The sequence below is a fragment of the Dermacentor andersoni genome, chromosome 6 (genome assembly GCF_023375885.2).
Source record: "Dermacentor andersoni chromosome 6, qqDerAnde1_hic_scaffold, whole genome shotgun sequence".
Lineage (NCBI taxonomy): Eukaryota > Metazoa > Arthropoda > Arachnida > Ixodida > Ixodidae > Dermacentor > Dermacentor andersoni.
The window spans coordinates 169286303-169302007 of NC_092819.1; the positions used below are offsets into that span (position 1 = coordinate 169286303).

General features: G+C 44.8%; 1 protein-coding gene and 1 pseudogene across 1 annotated transcript in view; one reads left to right on the forward strand and one right to left on the reverse strand.

Annotated features, from left to right (window-relative positions):
• LOC126523427 (uncharacterized) overlaps positions 1-15705 on the reverse strand; it is a 151493-nt gene that overhangs the window by 32753 nt on the left and 103035 nt on the right. The window contains exon 3 of the mRNA XM_055066808.2: positions 5895-5987. Within this exon, the coding sequence (XP_054922783.1) occupies positions 5895-5987 (93 nt within the window). The remainder of the gene's footprint in view (positions 1-5894; positions 5988-15705) is intronic.
• Positions 3560-3741, forward strand: LOC126523771 (U2 spliceosomal RNA; annotated as a pseudogene).

Here is a 15705-nt window from a genome sequence, read left to right on the forward strand (position 1 = left end):
TCTCTACGCCAACGTTGCATGAACCGCTGTTAATAGTAAACCAACCAGCCGAGCAACCAATCTTTGGCTTCGGTTTCCGCTGCTGTATGCAGGCAGCACAAATAGCGCTATCATTCAACTAAAACCATGCAAGTTTTCCGAAGAGAGGTGCAAGGCGGGGGGGGGGGGGGGGGGGGGATTAGCGCAACGAGAATACTAATGTTTATTGCGATCCTGGGGATGACCTATCACGAGTGTTGAAATAAAATATTCCAGTAGGGTGCTCGAAATATGAAAAAAATGATTAATTAGACTATTTACAAGTCGAGGTAACCATGGCCGAAGAGGAATTGGACCCTACGTCCCTGCAATTATAGAAGCGGCTCGTAGCATCCGACCTTCCTGGTGGGCAGAGCGCCATCTCGGCGTACATTATTTATTTATTCATTTGTTTATATTTATTTATTGCGAAGCTTTATAAACAATGCTCTCAGTAAGATCCTGCAAGGTCATCAGAACTCATCTAGTTAACTTTATATAAATGTATTGTCGGGTTTCAAGTCTAGAAAATAATCCTGCAATTTTAAACTAAACGTCCTATTCCACATATTGAAATAATGATGCATGCAGTAGGCAATAACTGAAAGTTAAAGGAAAACTCAATTTCTTGGTTTTGTGTGGGGTATGAAGTGATAAGATAAATTAGGGGTTTGAACATAGCTTATCTGTATTATCCATGCTTAGGATGAGTCACGTAACCATACAGTAATTTGAGGACCCTGGGTTATCCTGGGCACGGAGGCCACAGTACCTGCAGCAAGGCCCGACGCTGTGTGCGAATTACAGGAGCCAATGTTGTCAACACTATCTCGGTCTGGGAACAGTTTTCGACTGTCACCATGACGAAAGATTACGTCATGAAGCAGGAAGTCGGCGACTTCAGTGGCACAATTAGTCGTCAAAGCTTGCGCGATGGTATACCGCGTAGCAACAGCGATCGATTTGTTCCCTGATACGGGCCAACTGGGTTAACTTCGCTCTGCAACGTGCAACAAACGACATTCGACGTATATGATGCCCAGGCGCACAATCGCGCGTAAGTGATCATATCCCCTAAATGGATCGCTAGCGGATGTCTTCTCGCACCGATCACGTCGCCCACGGGCGACGTTGATGAAATTGGGTTCTGTCATGACTTGACATCGCACCAAATAAAAAAAAAAAGATTATCGGGTATGTCTTACACGCATAAAATTTTGTGACTTGGGCTTCGATTGCACAAGGTTTGTTTTAGCTGATGGTGGGGCTTCTTACAGGCCCTCAGCTGAAAGAGCTGGGGCCGCGGCTTGCGCATGAAAATGCACGCTGTCTATGGCTAGCAGAAATTTGCACACGAGAAACAGTATTCGCCAATCATGAGAGCAATAAGCTAATGTACGTGTGGCCATTCACAATCAGCGTATTTCAATAACACCAACGGCCTAATTAGAACACACAGGTTTCGAGATCGCCACACCAACATACGACAGAAACGGAGCAAACACTGGCTATATGCGACGCCTTCGCTAACTGCAAAAAAAGTCGCAGTTTCGCCCGTAAGTCGAAGCAGCGACTGCTACAACAAGTTAGTAGACAGCTATACAAAGTAAGGATAGCAGTTTTATAGGCCGCATAAATTCAGATACATTCGCTTAATAAAGAAATTAGTGAGCATGGTGTCACGCGCAGACAAGCAAACATGCACTCATCTCACTCGATGACCCTGCACACTCGCTGTTAAAACGCCTGAGTGAAGAAGCGCGGCAGCAGCGGCGAGCGAATAGAACTACGTGCTGCCTCTCGCTTCAACGCCAACTCAGCGGAGAGAACAAAGCGCACACCTAGCTATCAGCACTCGGCGTACTCTGTCCGCATCGTAGACCGCTTTAATATTGGGCCCGTGTTGCCGTGCCAGAGGGACCTCCCCCCCTTTCCCGGAGCCTTGCACGCGATGGGAGAGGACGACGATTTGCCCGCTCGAGATGGAGTCAGTGTTATCTGCTCACCTTCGCATGCTTTAACTCGAACTTATACAATACGGCGCGCTATGACGATGTTTCGCACTTGGACTTCATACGGAACATTGCGGCGATGAAGACGCTGACGACAACAGCGGCGCAAATGCTCCTTGAACGTCCGTATAATTCATATCGCAATAAAAAATACATGTCCTCGTACATACGACACATGTGAAAAGGGAAACCACCATAAAGAGGAGCCGAAAAATCAACCTAAAGTGTAGGAATAAGCGCCTACAGCCTGTGCGGAACATAACGCAGATAGCGCGCAATATGAGAGAGGAGCGGGCTGTTCCCAGCTGGAAGGAAGCTTCAGGGGAAGAAAATTAACTTCGAATACTCCTGGCCGCTCCTATCGCCCCACCTCGCAAGCAGGAACGGTAGTTAGAATGTTAGAAGATAACACTAGAAGCAAAAAAAAAAAAACCGCAGTTTCGCCCAAAATGCGATGTACAGATGGGGGTAGCAAATTAGTAGACAGCTATACGAACTAAGGATAGTATTTCCATCTGTCGTATAGGCTTGTAAATATTCCCCTAATAACTAAATTAACTATCACATAACGTGTAAGCGTGACAGAACGAGGACGTAGAAAGAAAGAGACACGGAGACAACCCTGCCTCTGCCTCTCTGTTTTTTCCTACGTCATCGTTAAGTCGTGCTTACATATTGTATCATAGATTCAAACCAACTAACCCGCCAACGTGTTTTAGCTAAATTAGAAGCACTGTGTCACGCACACACAGGTAAACATAAACACATCTCCCTCGATGAGCGTGGAAACTTGTTTTCAATATGCTGGAGCGAGGAATCGTGGCAGAAGCAGCGATTGAATTGGGCTTCATGCATCTCTCGCTTTGACGTGAACGAAACGTCGAAGGCACACTACATACGGAGCTACCGGTACTACGCGCACTTTCCAAACATCGCAAATTGATTTGAAGATAAGACCCGCGCGGGCGCGCACTTTAATGGCGTCGCAGAACGCTTTCAAGATAGGGTGCCCTCATGGCCGCGCCGGAAGTAGCAACCCCCAAAGAACGCCCCCCTCACTCATCTCACCCCCCTGCCTCGCACACGACAGCAGAGGAAGTGCTCGCCTTCCTCAGTCGCAGACGCGCGATTAAGCCCCGTTCGGCGGCTCACACTCGCACGCTTACACTCGCACTTAAAACACAAGGCGCGCGGGGATAATTTTATCGCCCTTGGACTTCAACGGAACCTCACGGGGACAGCAGAAATGCGCCTGGAGTATCCATATAATTGCTGTAGCAATAGAAATCATGAGGCATTGCACTCTGTGAAGGTGCATGACCAGCGAGACACAAAGATGACACAGAGATGACACCCAACTTATAACAAGGGTGTGAACTCATTTACCGTGATCTTTATATACATTGGCGTGGACGACGGGACTACGGCCCCGAGCATGTGGAGGGAACTAGGCACGCGTGATGTTTCGGCGGCATCTGCCACCACAGGAGAGCGGAAGTATATACGCAAGCGCTTGGCAGTGCGAACGTAGACGTGGCCGATGTGGGTCAAAGTGCAGTATCTGTTCTTATCAGCTTAATATCCGATACGTGTTCTATTTACACCCAAGATATGAAAAAATTTTTCGAGTTGGCGGACTGCTTGAAGCATGCTTCACCTCCGCCGCGGGTCGGCCTGGTGTCGCACTATCTCTGGGAGCGGCCCTCATTTTTCGCACACGCACAAGAAAAACAGCAAAGCCAAACAGCTTCGCCGTAAAGAAGAAAAAAAAATACGAAGATGATCGTAGGGAGATGGCTGAGAGAGGTAAAAGTCCTCCGGTGGCACGCACTGTAATCAGTCGAGTCCCCACAAAATGGCGGTGAACGCTCATCGCTGTTGTTTTGGCGTTTGCTAGCCAGAAAACTGAAAGAGTAGCCGGACCAAAATCGTCCTGGCTGGCTCTGACAGCCCGCGGGTCGGCAGAGCCATCCAGCTCTATAAAAACGAAGCGGAAATGCACCGTGCAGTGGACAGAGCAACTCAACAAAAACGAAGGTGCTCCGGCAGCCCGCGCATGCGCCAGAAGTGGAAACTCGAAGAAGCCCACTGCGACTGAGTAGCTACATAGTCCGTATTAACGCGACAACGTTAAGGAGTCCGTGTCGCAGAAAATCTGGCGTCCAGCGCCCCGCGTGTGTGTTCGGTATTGGGCGTCGTTACGACAGAAGTATTCTCGAAGCACCCATACCCAGGCCCTCCGTGTGACGCAAAAATTAACCGCAGTAATTGAATTTCTCAAGTTAAAATACGTGGAAAAATAGTAAACAATGCCTTACAGACAACCTACAAGCGTGATAGGTCTCGGATTGTAATTGCACTATACGAGAAAACATAATTATAATGCGCGAAAAATCTGAGAAACGTATTTTCCAGCGTTTCTACCATTCACACACAAGCCGCAGCGTCCGCCATTTGCGCGCACCCGCACGCGGGTGCCTTGGAGGCCACGGAGCGGCGCGGCCGGTTCCCTGCAATACCTTCAGCTGGCGCTCGCCTCGATGGCAAGAGGCCGCGTTTCTACCACAAAGCACACCTTCGTGTATAGCGTACGAGGCGAGCGTGTCCCGGAAAACGTTACGATTACAGATGCTCCACTGGCCGGGAACCGTGAGAAGCAGTTAGAGGTCTTTGAATGTTGTCGCGTTCCACTCTTAAAGGCGAAGCTTAGGCGTCCTCCAAATTTTTCCTAGCGCCCCACGGGAAGTAATGGCAAGGCTTGTGCCGTGTCGTGTAATAATTTTATATTCGGTGCTTTCGGTAACTATAGGTTGTATTTAGGAACCTAAGTTTCTTCTAATGCGAAGCACGTCATTTGTAAGAGCTTGCTTATCCATCAGTGGCGTAAGCAGGCGCAATTTTGTTGAAAACACCATCAAGAGGGCGATAAGAAAAAAAAAAAAAAACGACTGAAAGCATCCGATCTTGTCCATAAGAACGCTTACATAAAGCAAACGATATACTTTCTGGTTTTTGATAAATAAAATATGCTATATTTTAATATATTGTATGTTTTCAAGATCTCGTTGGCTTCGGCAGGAAGGCTATAATATTTTGTTAATTGTTTATAATTTTCGCAAGCAGCTACATGTGTGAATAAACAAGTACATAGCTGCATCAAGGAATAACTCTGACTTCTGATGGCTAACTTAACAGCCAAACAATAGAATATCATGTGCTGGCTGCATATGTCTATTCCGCTATTTCATAATTTAAAGTCATTTGAATGAAGATAACAGTGATTTACGGCACAGTGACATTAACGTTACTTTTAAATTGTGTACATTGGAGGGTCTCTACAAAACTTCTGTAAATTCATTTTCCAGTTGCTTATTTCCTCGTAAATAAACTGTTGAGGGCAAGATCTTTATACTTTAAACTTTGTAGATGTTTCGCTTAGATATCCACTCATGAATACTAAAGTTGAATATCTATTGTGCCGCAGTGGTTAAAAAGGGTATTCTAAATTGTTATCTAAAGTAACGGCTTTAACGTGCAGAACATACGGCAGCTGCAAAATTTGCGCCTGCGTTTGGGTGCCACGTGTAGGCGCCCGGTGCACAGAGCTGCGCAGCCGAGGTGCAAGCGCGTAGGGGCATTGCCTGCACTGTGCGCTGAGCATCCGCATTAAAGTAGCACCACCCGCGTTAGCGTAAGTGTAAGTTTGCTCGCAAGTTTACTAAATGGTGCGCTCGGACGCAGACGGCCGAACTGAGGGCTAAACGTGGTCATATGCACGGTTACTATATGATGAGATAAATATTAATGGCTGAACTTTTCTCTCTGGAGCTCAGCGAAACTAAACAGAAAACATTGTATACATACCGGTCCACCCAGCTTTTCACAAAGATAGGCATTGCTTCCGACAAAACACGAAGTCAAAAAGGCCAGTGCCATAGTTCCACGCAGGGCAGGAACCTATAAATAAAATAATTCAATGAGCATTGGCTCAGCATAGCTGATGATGATGAGAAAGAGGAGGAGGACAAAAGCTTTCCCTTGTCAACAGCCAGGTGGCACATGCCAGAAAGAACGTCTTGTTACATTGTTTATAAATTTAAAACCTAGCTTCTTATATTATATAACGTATCTTGATTATGCATAATTCTACACGACGCTGTTCAATAGATAATGAAACTTGCTCTAAAATATTTGTTTCTGAAAACTATTTAAGTGTGCATTTAACACCTGCTATGTGGCCCTGAGCAAGCGAAATCCACGTGTCCCGCCATTTCTCGCAGATCCACATAATCTGAGTCAAGCCATCTTTTGACAGTTGTTTCAAGATCTCCTCCAATATATTATCTATACATTGCTTTATGTCAAAGCAACGTTCCATTTCTACCGTGAAGTACACAAAGAAGTACAACAATGCCGCATCTGCTTGTAAAATGGACAAGTGGATTGTTGAAATGCTTTGGGGAAAGCTAAAATATTACATCGCTTTGGCGAAGAGGAGGATATGGAATCAAGTGTAGAAATGCATTAAAGGATATTTCTAAGCCGCTGGCAAAAGGTGGCTTTACTCGCGTCATGTAGGCGAGGTAGCAGCGGTTGGACGCGTACTTTCAATTTTTGGGGAGGATATAGAAGCAGATAAAAATGCCGAATAACAATTTTCGGAAATCAGCATTTCAAAGCACTAGCCTCACACTTTACTGAAGAAAATTGTACATTACCCTACATTTATTGCGATAAGAAAGATTTCCTGAATGCTTTCGCGCCCTCTGTCAAGCTACCAGCCATACTTTGAGCCGTCCCTACTTGGTCTGCACAGGGGATGCATTTCTGTCTACCCTAATGTCCTGAAATCACAACGCCTCAGGCAGACTATACACTCTAAAAACCAGATAGGGTATCGCAGGAGTGAAGCGGCCGATTAATCTTGAAAGCGTTGTTTTACTCTCGCAAAATGTCGAGCAGGGTGAAATGCATTGTTCACTCCGTCACCAAGTGGAGAGTGAAATGTGCTTTTCACTCTGCCCTCCAGTGAGAGAGAGTAGAATGCCCGTTATACTCTTGCGGCAATAAAGAACAAAATGTAACGCAATCTTCAACTGCAGGAAGCTGGCCCCTAACATGGCGGTGTATCACTCACGCACGTTGAGCAAGGAACACACCGTTTTGCTTCTACGAGAACAGGCAGCCGCAGTTCAAAGGAACGCGTAACGAGCGCTCTGCTTTTTCAATCGGAGTTGCTCCAGCGCGCGCGCACTCAACGTCGCGGAACAGCACAGCACCGGAGAAAGGTGATCCGTCCAGCCAGCTGTAACGAAGGCTATCCAAGAGAGATGTGGGTCAGCCATCTCGCGTCGCCGCGAAAACACGATAGTCGTTCGTCATTCAATAGATCTAACAACAAATCCTCCGCGGTAAGTGAATTCTAACTTAGGTGCAAATTCTGCGTATATGACTTGCTATCGCCAGGAAGTCGTCGGAGCTTCGCCAACGCGATTGACAACGGACTAAGCAAGCGCGCTGTGTCTCTCGATGTTAATCGAAAATGCCAGTCGTCGCGATAACTGCATGTGATTTTATCACTTGCCGCTAACCGTAAGAGCTTTCAAAATGGCAAACGCTGCCAGAACCATAGCATGTTCAATAAGGCGTAAGGCGAGAGGACGCTTAAAATGGTTTGTTCACCAGCCCATGATTTCGAGCGTATGCGGAGCGTAATCAGCGTGCGTTTTGTGTGCTTGAATTTATTCAGTTTGGCAGTCTACTGTTTACGGAATGCTGTTGAAATAAGGATTCACATATTAGAAGGGGTCACTTTGCTGTCGGCATGCTTTAGTTACAAGTAAGCCACGCGCTTGAGGGTGTCTCGCCCATTGGTAATCTGCGCCCACTGAAGTTGCGTCCAACACCAGTGTTAGTTTGAAACTTTGCCGCACGCATTCAGCTGCATGCCGCCAGAGGCCAATTTGACGCGTTATCATGAACTTACTGAAAACGCATGAGGAATCCACGTTTTATGCTGAATAAAGTATAAACACCATATAAGCGATCTTGCGCGCGACAGCGTTCGCTCGTCGCCTAAAAGTCGTACTCCGTGCGAGCGACGATTTTGAGCGACGCCTGCCCGCAGTTGCCGGTATGAGTGCTGCAAACACGCGTCGAAACTAGCGTGACGCGTGATTTAGTAATGTAAGTTGATGTACTGTAAGAAGTCGCATAAGATATTTCCGAAGGTCTTGCAGTAGGTTGTTATCCTTGCACGCATAAAAATTCAGTCGTTTGCTCGTTCCGCGCGACAATCGGTAGTATTTGAGCGTTGTACATCCAGTTCCGGCTCCGCTCTATTGGCTAGTCGCTCAAAGCGCTTCCGGGAGACGAGCGACGATTTCTTGATTTCCAGAACCGAGCGATCTGTTGCTTCTTTGTCGCTCGAAGCCGTCGCTCGTCACCGTCGCGCACTAAATCGCCCTCATGGTGTTTAGCCCTAAGACTGAACTGTTTTTGCTCATGTATTGAAATAGTGTGATTGTATGTCTGATATATGTCTCCTGTTGTGGTTTTCGAGCATGGTGCAAATCTGAAAGGGTGCTTATGTCTACGAACTAGGTGAATTGTCAAGTAGGGAGTTATGCATAGGCATCGAATATAACAGCTGCTGTGCGGAATTACAATTGCAGGAGCGCTTTGCATACGCCTATTGTTTTGTACATGCCTTTGCATTTGCTAATATGAGTTGGCGTTTCAGAGTTACGTCGTTTGAGTAGTTAAATCACTTTTCCTCTGGGGGTTACAAGCGTAATGTGTGCATCTTGCTACGATTGCATGGCAAATCAAAATGTGGTTATCGCTTTAATATTTTTAGTAGAGAAATAATATATCAAAATAAAACATTGCGTTAATTCAGTGTTACGAGTCGTCTGTCGTACACACAACAAAGAGTCGGTCTAATAAAATAATAACTGCGGTCTAACTGCAACTTTTACATGCCTGAATGTAAAATGCTGCATTTGAAACTGCAGCAGTAGTCGATTCTGTCAAAAATGAACTCCGTTGCGCACCTCATAAATGAAGATAAGTTCATGCCTTTTAGTAAGCTTAGATGCAGGCCGCCGTGAACTTTCTTGCTATCATTGAAATATGGGTAAGCTTGCCACAACAAGCCTTGTTGCCCTTTTTTGTAGGCACATCCAGTCATATCCCTTGAACTGGAGGGCCATATTTTCATCCATACTGAGTATCATGTTTGCAGATATGATCCTCAAATTATGGCTTGAGCAGTGGCACAGCCAGAGATGGTGCGGGGGGCACACTGGGTACCTGCTTAGGATGCGTGACAAGTGGTGTTTGTGATACACCTCGGGCGAGCTCGTGAGCAACTCTAGAGCAGCCAGTTCCAGGAATCAAAGATAGCATCATCACGCACAGAGAAATTGTAGATCATTACAAAGCCGAAAGAAGAATCTTTCCACCTACGCATCGATCTCTCTCTCTGGAGGACGCTCGCATTTGGCGACGCCTCCAGGGAAACAATTATTCATCATCACATTGGATCTACTTAACACAGACGATGGACTATAATGACGCCCTCTGCAAAATTTGTAAGCAAAAATGTACGCTAGACCATATAATATGGGAGTGTGCGGGCTCCCCAGGGGCCAATAAAAACATTCACAGTAGAGTGGCCTGGGAGGCCTTGCTCCAGAGCAAGGCTGAAGACGACCAGCGTGGAGCAATCCGCCTCGCCGTTGAGGCCATGAAGACTAACCGTCCTCAACGCGCGGGGACTACTTCGTCCTCCCCTCTACCTACGTGTAGGCATAGAGGCGGGCACCCCAGCTCGGTGGAATAATAAACTTTTCAATCAATCAATCAATCAATCAATCAATCAATCAATCAATCAATCAATCAATCAATCAATCAATCAATCAAATGCGACTCACCTGACTAATGACAGACCTATGACATCTGACAATGACCAATATGCCATCTATTAACAGGATTATTTTAACATTACTGCGGAACGAGGATGAACTGTCGGTTATTTATTTTTTGTTTAAATATAAGAATTGAAGTTAGCAGTTGACTGTTGTAGTCATTTAGATGTTTCGCATGCATTTTAGAAGGAAGACTAAGAGCGAAGACTCTTTTACTGCCATGACCTTGACTCTCTTGATGTTGTTTTACACCATGTCCTTGTGTTGACTTTTGCACACGATATTTTTTCAGGCACCCGCTTTACATAACGCAAGAAGGCAGCTGCAAGGACACAAGGATGTCAAAGGACCAGCCCAGCGCGACTTCACGTAGTGCAGAGGAGCGAACGCCAAGGAATCAAAATACATTGCCATGAAATTTAGACCAGAATGCTAGAATGTGGGTATATGGGTGTAGCTTTTCACTAAATGTCAACAAAATCAAAATACACTATATCACACCCAGGTGAAAATTCTCACGAGCTCTGGGCAGTCATGTTAACATCGTATATTTATGTAATGTCTCTGATGGGAAAGTGAAAATCAAGTATGCTTTCTGGAGATAAACACATAGGTGCAAATGTCATTGAAATGTTAGAAATGTGTTTAAAAAAAGCTGATTAGTTGTGAGAAGTGACTGATTTTTGTCTTGCCTCCCTACAGATATATCCATGGGATAAAAAAATAGTGGTACAATGAAATTGCACATTTGATTAGTGATATGATGCATACTTGCAATGAGCATGGTGCCTGTGTTCACTATAAAAAGCAACAGCTCATGCTTAGTTTGATGCTTACATACATTTAATAGCTTTAATAGCTTACATTTAACAGCATGTGAATGCAAGTGTGCAAATACAAACCACTGTGATTCTGTATTTTAAGTGTTAACATGAAGCAGGCAAATTTTGATGCCTTCCTTTTTATCTATTTTTACACCTATCTTTAAAATTATAGCTTCCTTTTAGGTTGGGGGAAGAGAATCCCATGTTTAAGAAGTCATTTTCGTTTACGTTCATGCTCACGAAACCAGTTCATTAGAACCACTCGTGCCTCGTGAAGCGAAAGCAAGGAGCAATTAAGGCATTTAACTGTGTACACCGTGGTGCACATCTTACGTCTTAGAACCCGGAGAGTCACTTGAAATTGAAAATTATTTTTAAAATGTAAAATTGTGCTTTCTCTAATCTACATGACAACCAAGTATGCTAGTGGAGGTATAGATGCGTTGCGAATTGTTCATCAATTAGCGGATGTGAACATGTAATCTTAAGCAAAAGCCCCTTAGTTTCATGGCTTCTGTAGACATAATTCTGGACGTAAGATAGAGTGCACAGTGAGGCGATGTATTAATCTTCCTAGACACATAACTACTTGTTTTGAGACGAAGATTCTGTGAAGTGCGAGAATTTTTGTTTGTTTAGCGCATCTTAACCACTTGAGTAGGAAAAAGCTTTGGTTTCAGGTAGTTGGTTCAGTGTTCAAATATATGCATAGTCGCATGCAAAATCCACATGCATGGAAGGGAAATGTGAAACAGGCTGGTGCCGTTCTAGATTTGTTTTGCTTCTTTGTCTTTTTCGTGCGTTACCCTGCCTGTACTTTGCTTATGTCGCCTTTCATGCATCATATTCATCACATCTGATTTTTGGTTCACATCTTAAGCTATGCTATACTTTAGTTAGATCGCATATTCAACGACCACAATAATTGATCATGTAATTATGCAAGTTGCTCCTCAGAAGTATAGCATTCTTACCGTAATGGGCATGAGAAGCTACCATATATGACAAGACATTTGATGCGCTAGATTTTAATACCAATGCTCCTCGCAGTTTTATACTCATTTGATACACACTAGATAATATTGTAAATTTTATTTAATTGTTAGTAAGTGTAACGCACGAATTCCAACAGCACCAGCAAGCTACTTTCGTGAGGAGGCCAACCGAATAGGAAATATAATACGCCTCTGTACCGGTTTAAGAGCGGGACCCCACGATATTGCTGCAGAAGCATGACACCAGACACTTAAAAACAACGGGGTGCAGCCCATACATGAATAACTTTATGTGAAATATAAGCAAACCGAGCTAGACCTGGGGCCTCAAATGATAAGATACAACACATTTCTAAGTGCACTGTACTCTCAATCAGGAACATCCGTACACTGTACAGGACATTATCAAATGAGCTGCTGTCTTACAATATGGCACACAAAAAAGTTTCTTGCACAATTTATATACATTACCAGCTCCATGCTTAGTAGCTCATCTGGTAACATCTGCCATATAAGTGCACGTGTTTTGTGCCAGAGAGAGAGAAAGAGAGAAAGAGAAAGCAAGGACAGGAAACGCAAGGAGGTCAACCAGAAGAGCATACGGTTTGCTACCCTACACTGGAGGTGGGGGAAAGGCGAATAGAAAGAGGAAAAAGGGAGAGAGTGAGCACTGAGTGCGTTTGGGCGGGACACTATGCACAAGGACACTATAAACGGTCTCTTAAACCGGTGCACTTCAAGTATTGCACTAATGCACGATTCGCTTTTCGTTCCAGTGACGGGTGTGGCCACGGTCCAAGTATATTTGATTCGGTGAACGGTCTTATGTCCAGTCAGTGTATGGTTTCCCGCAGAGAGAGGCGTACACCATCGGCAGGTACACAATAGGTGCTAGATGGTCTCTTCGCACCCACAGGAATCGCACATCAGTACATCGCACGTTGCTTTACTGTATCACGTAGTGATCAAAAATAAAATTCTCTTGTGTATACTAATAAACAGCCCGTTACGCCCGGACTTATATACAGCTGCGCAAAAATATTACCTGTGTAGGCCTTGCACCTTCCGCAGTGCTTCAAGTCAGATAGAGATAGGAGCGGTGAACCGAAGCACTGCATCGTGGCACTAACGAGCGCCGATAGGGAGCGCCTCTGTAGTCAAAGCACTGCGGAGGCTCCAACGCGGTGTAGCTTGTTGGTACTTTGCGCACATGGTTTGTAATGCAAAAAAGAGGGTGAGGCGTGCTGAGAGGGCACAAGAGAAGAGAAGTGGACAACGCGAAGGCCGACTATCAACTGAAGGGAGCACTGAGCCGCAAAAAAGAAAGAAGACAAAAAACTCATCTGTGCAAGCTCTGGAATGGTATCATCACGTGTCAGTCGGGTACATGTGCCGGTCTACATGAGAAACAGCTGTTAAGGCACTTAATCTCTTCTTTATGTAAAGTAATCGAAGGCTGACTCACGCACGCACTTCTACCATTATAGATATGCATTGCCTCTACCATAAGACGCGTATCTTCGTTCTCATGCCTGTAGAATATCGCGCATTCATCTAACCCTGGCCTGCAGTTACAATCTTGACAATGTAGGGAAAAATTCGAAGGCGATCCTCCGGTTAACGACCTTTTATGTCCCATTAGCTTCTGATTGATACACCGTCCCGTTTGCCCTACGTAGAACTGGCCACAGCTAAAGGGAACTTTATAAACCGCAGCCATACGACAGTCAGTAAAACTGTTGTTCTTATTGTGCTTCACTGGACAAATGTCTGTTCTTTTTTCACCTTTTACCTGCTCCTTTTTCCTCTGCACGGCAGCGCATGTCTTATCTAGCTTATTGGAAGCAGTGAACGCAACATTAACATCATATCTACTTGCAACTTTTTTAAGCCTGTGGGATACTGAATGAATGTACGGAATAGCCACTACTCTTTTTTTTTTTGCTATTACTGCTTTGTGTAATCATGTCCCTCCCCCTCGAAACCGACTTCTGCAGGCGTTCAGCCACGATGGAGACTGCTGCGCTAGGATGACCTGCTTCTAATAGGCGCCGGACCAGTGCATTAAAATCGGCGCTCATTTTGTGCATGCAGGATCTGGTGAGAAAAGACTTAAGGCACGACATTGGCAATTCCGTTTTTTACTACTTTGGAATGCTTGGATTGAAAATTTAACAACGGCTTCGAAGATCTTGGGGAGTACTGCCAACAAACGTGGTTTTGTTCGAAGACCAAAAAAATATCTAGAAACTGAATTACGCATCGCCGAGGACATTCTTTGGTAAACTTTAATCCTCCTCCATAAAGTCTAAATTGCTCACTTACTGAGGTAGCAGCGGAATCGAATTCTTCCCTATTGCAGAAATTCATGTAATCATCAACGCAACGAGATACCTTGATACCACAATCACCTAAGGCTTTCTCTAAGCAGCTGTGAACCTTACTCAGGTAAATATCGCTAATAGGGGCAACCTTGGAGCCAATGCAAATGCCTCATTTCTGCAGAAACACGGCATCTCTCCACCCAATCAGCGTCAATTTTTAGTACATTGAAATAATTTCTAGAAAAGCTCCCGTGGAAACACTGCATCTGTCAATATAAGCCGAATCTTGAACTTGTTCTTTAATGCACTCATTTACGGAATTCAGCAACCCGTCATGCGGCAAGGAGTAATACAGATCTTCGATATCCATACTAAAAGCTGTACAATTTTCCTCTCTCAAATACTTAACTAGTGCTTGAGAATTATGCAAGCAAAAGGGGTCTGGAAAAGCTAGTGAAGCTGAGCAGTTGTGTAGGTAAATAGTGACACAGACCTGCCACGTCCCTTTCTCTGACACTATAGCGTGAAATGGAATTTCTTGCTTATGGGGCTTCGCCGAGAAAAACAGTTATAAGGTGAGAGATTTCGCTTTCTTGACATTAGAGACAACCCTATCAAGAGCATGTCTTGACAGGAGGTCAACCACACGTTGCTTAACTGCCGAAGGGTTGAGTTTTACTGGCTGTAAATTATTTTCTATCGCTGAAATCGCTTCTTCTGAAAACATGTCATCTGGAATAATTACGAAATAGCCTTCCTTGTAAGATATTACTGGTCTAAGTTTATGCTCCACAAAATAATTAACTAACGGTCGCAGAGGGTCGGACGTCTTAAACTGAGAATTTGATTGTTTAATGCTTGCAATGCAGGCTGAAATACAGCGCGAGCGTTCTTCTTCCGGGACGAACCTAGTTATGCAGCACTGTATGCTTAAAACGTCAACGGGTGTTATTTTAGGCTTAAAACAGTGCTTAGGACCTGAAGCAAGGGTTTTTCAATGGCTATCACTTACGATGGCGTCTCCGAGAACCAGTACCTTATTTGACGGTGAATCATGAGAAAATTCTTTCCTCCTACTTTGTTGAAGTTCAGGAAGTTTCATCCTCCACAGGAAGTCCACGTGTAGCACGGCTAACCTGTTCCAATCAGCGTAAAGGCGACTCCAATGGCGACCGTCTCCCAGGAAAGCGCAACGGACCTTTAAACACTCCTGGTGGAACCTAACTTGGCGCCATGATTGAAGTTCCAATGGGACGATGCGATTACGAGTAAACCACGACATGGTTCTAGCGCGGAAGATACACATCGCAATTAAGGAAGCTAACGAAGCAGGATTGTGCAGATATGTAGCGGAACATGGAAAAGGACTCAGTGTACTAGAGATGAAGCTTAGAACGACAGAAAGCTGGGCTAGTTGGTAAGGATTGATTAAGCAAAAGAAGGGGGTGAGGCGTGCAGACAGGACACAAGGGAATAGAAGTGGACAACACGAACGCCGACTATCAACTGAAGGGAGCACTGACGCGAAAAAAATAAAGACAAAAAACGATCTGCACAAGCTCTGGAATGGTTGGTATCTCGCGTCGGTTTAACCTGTGGCA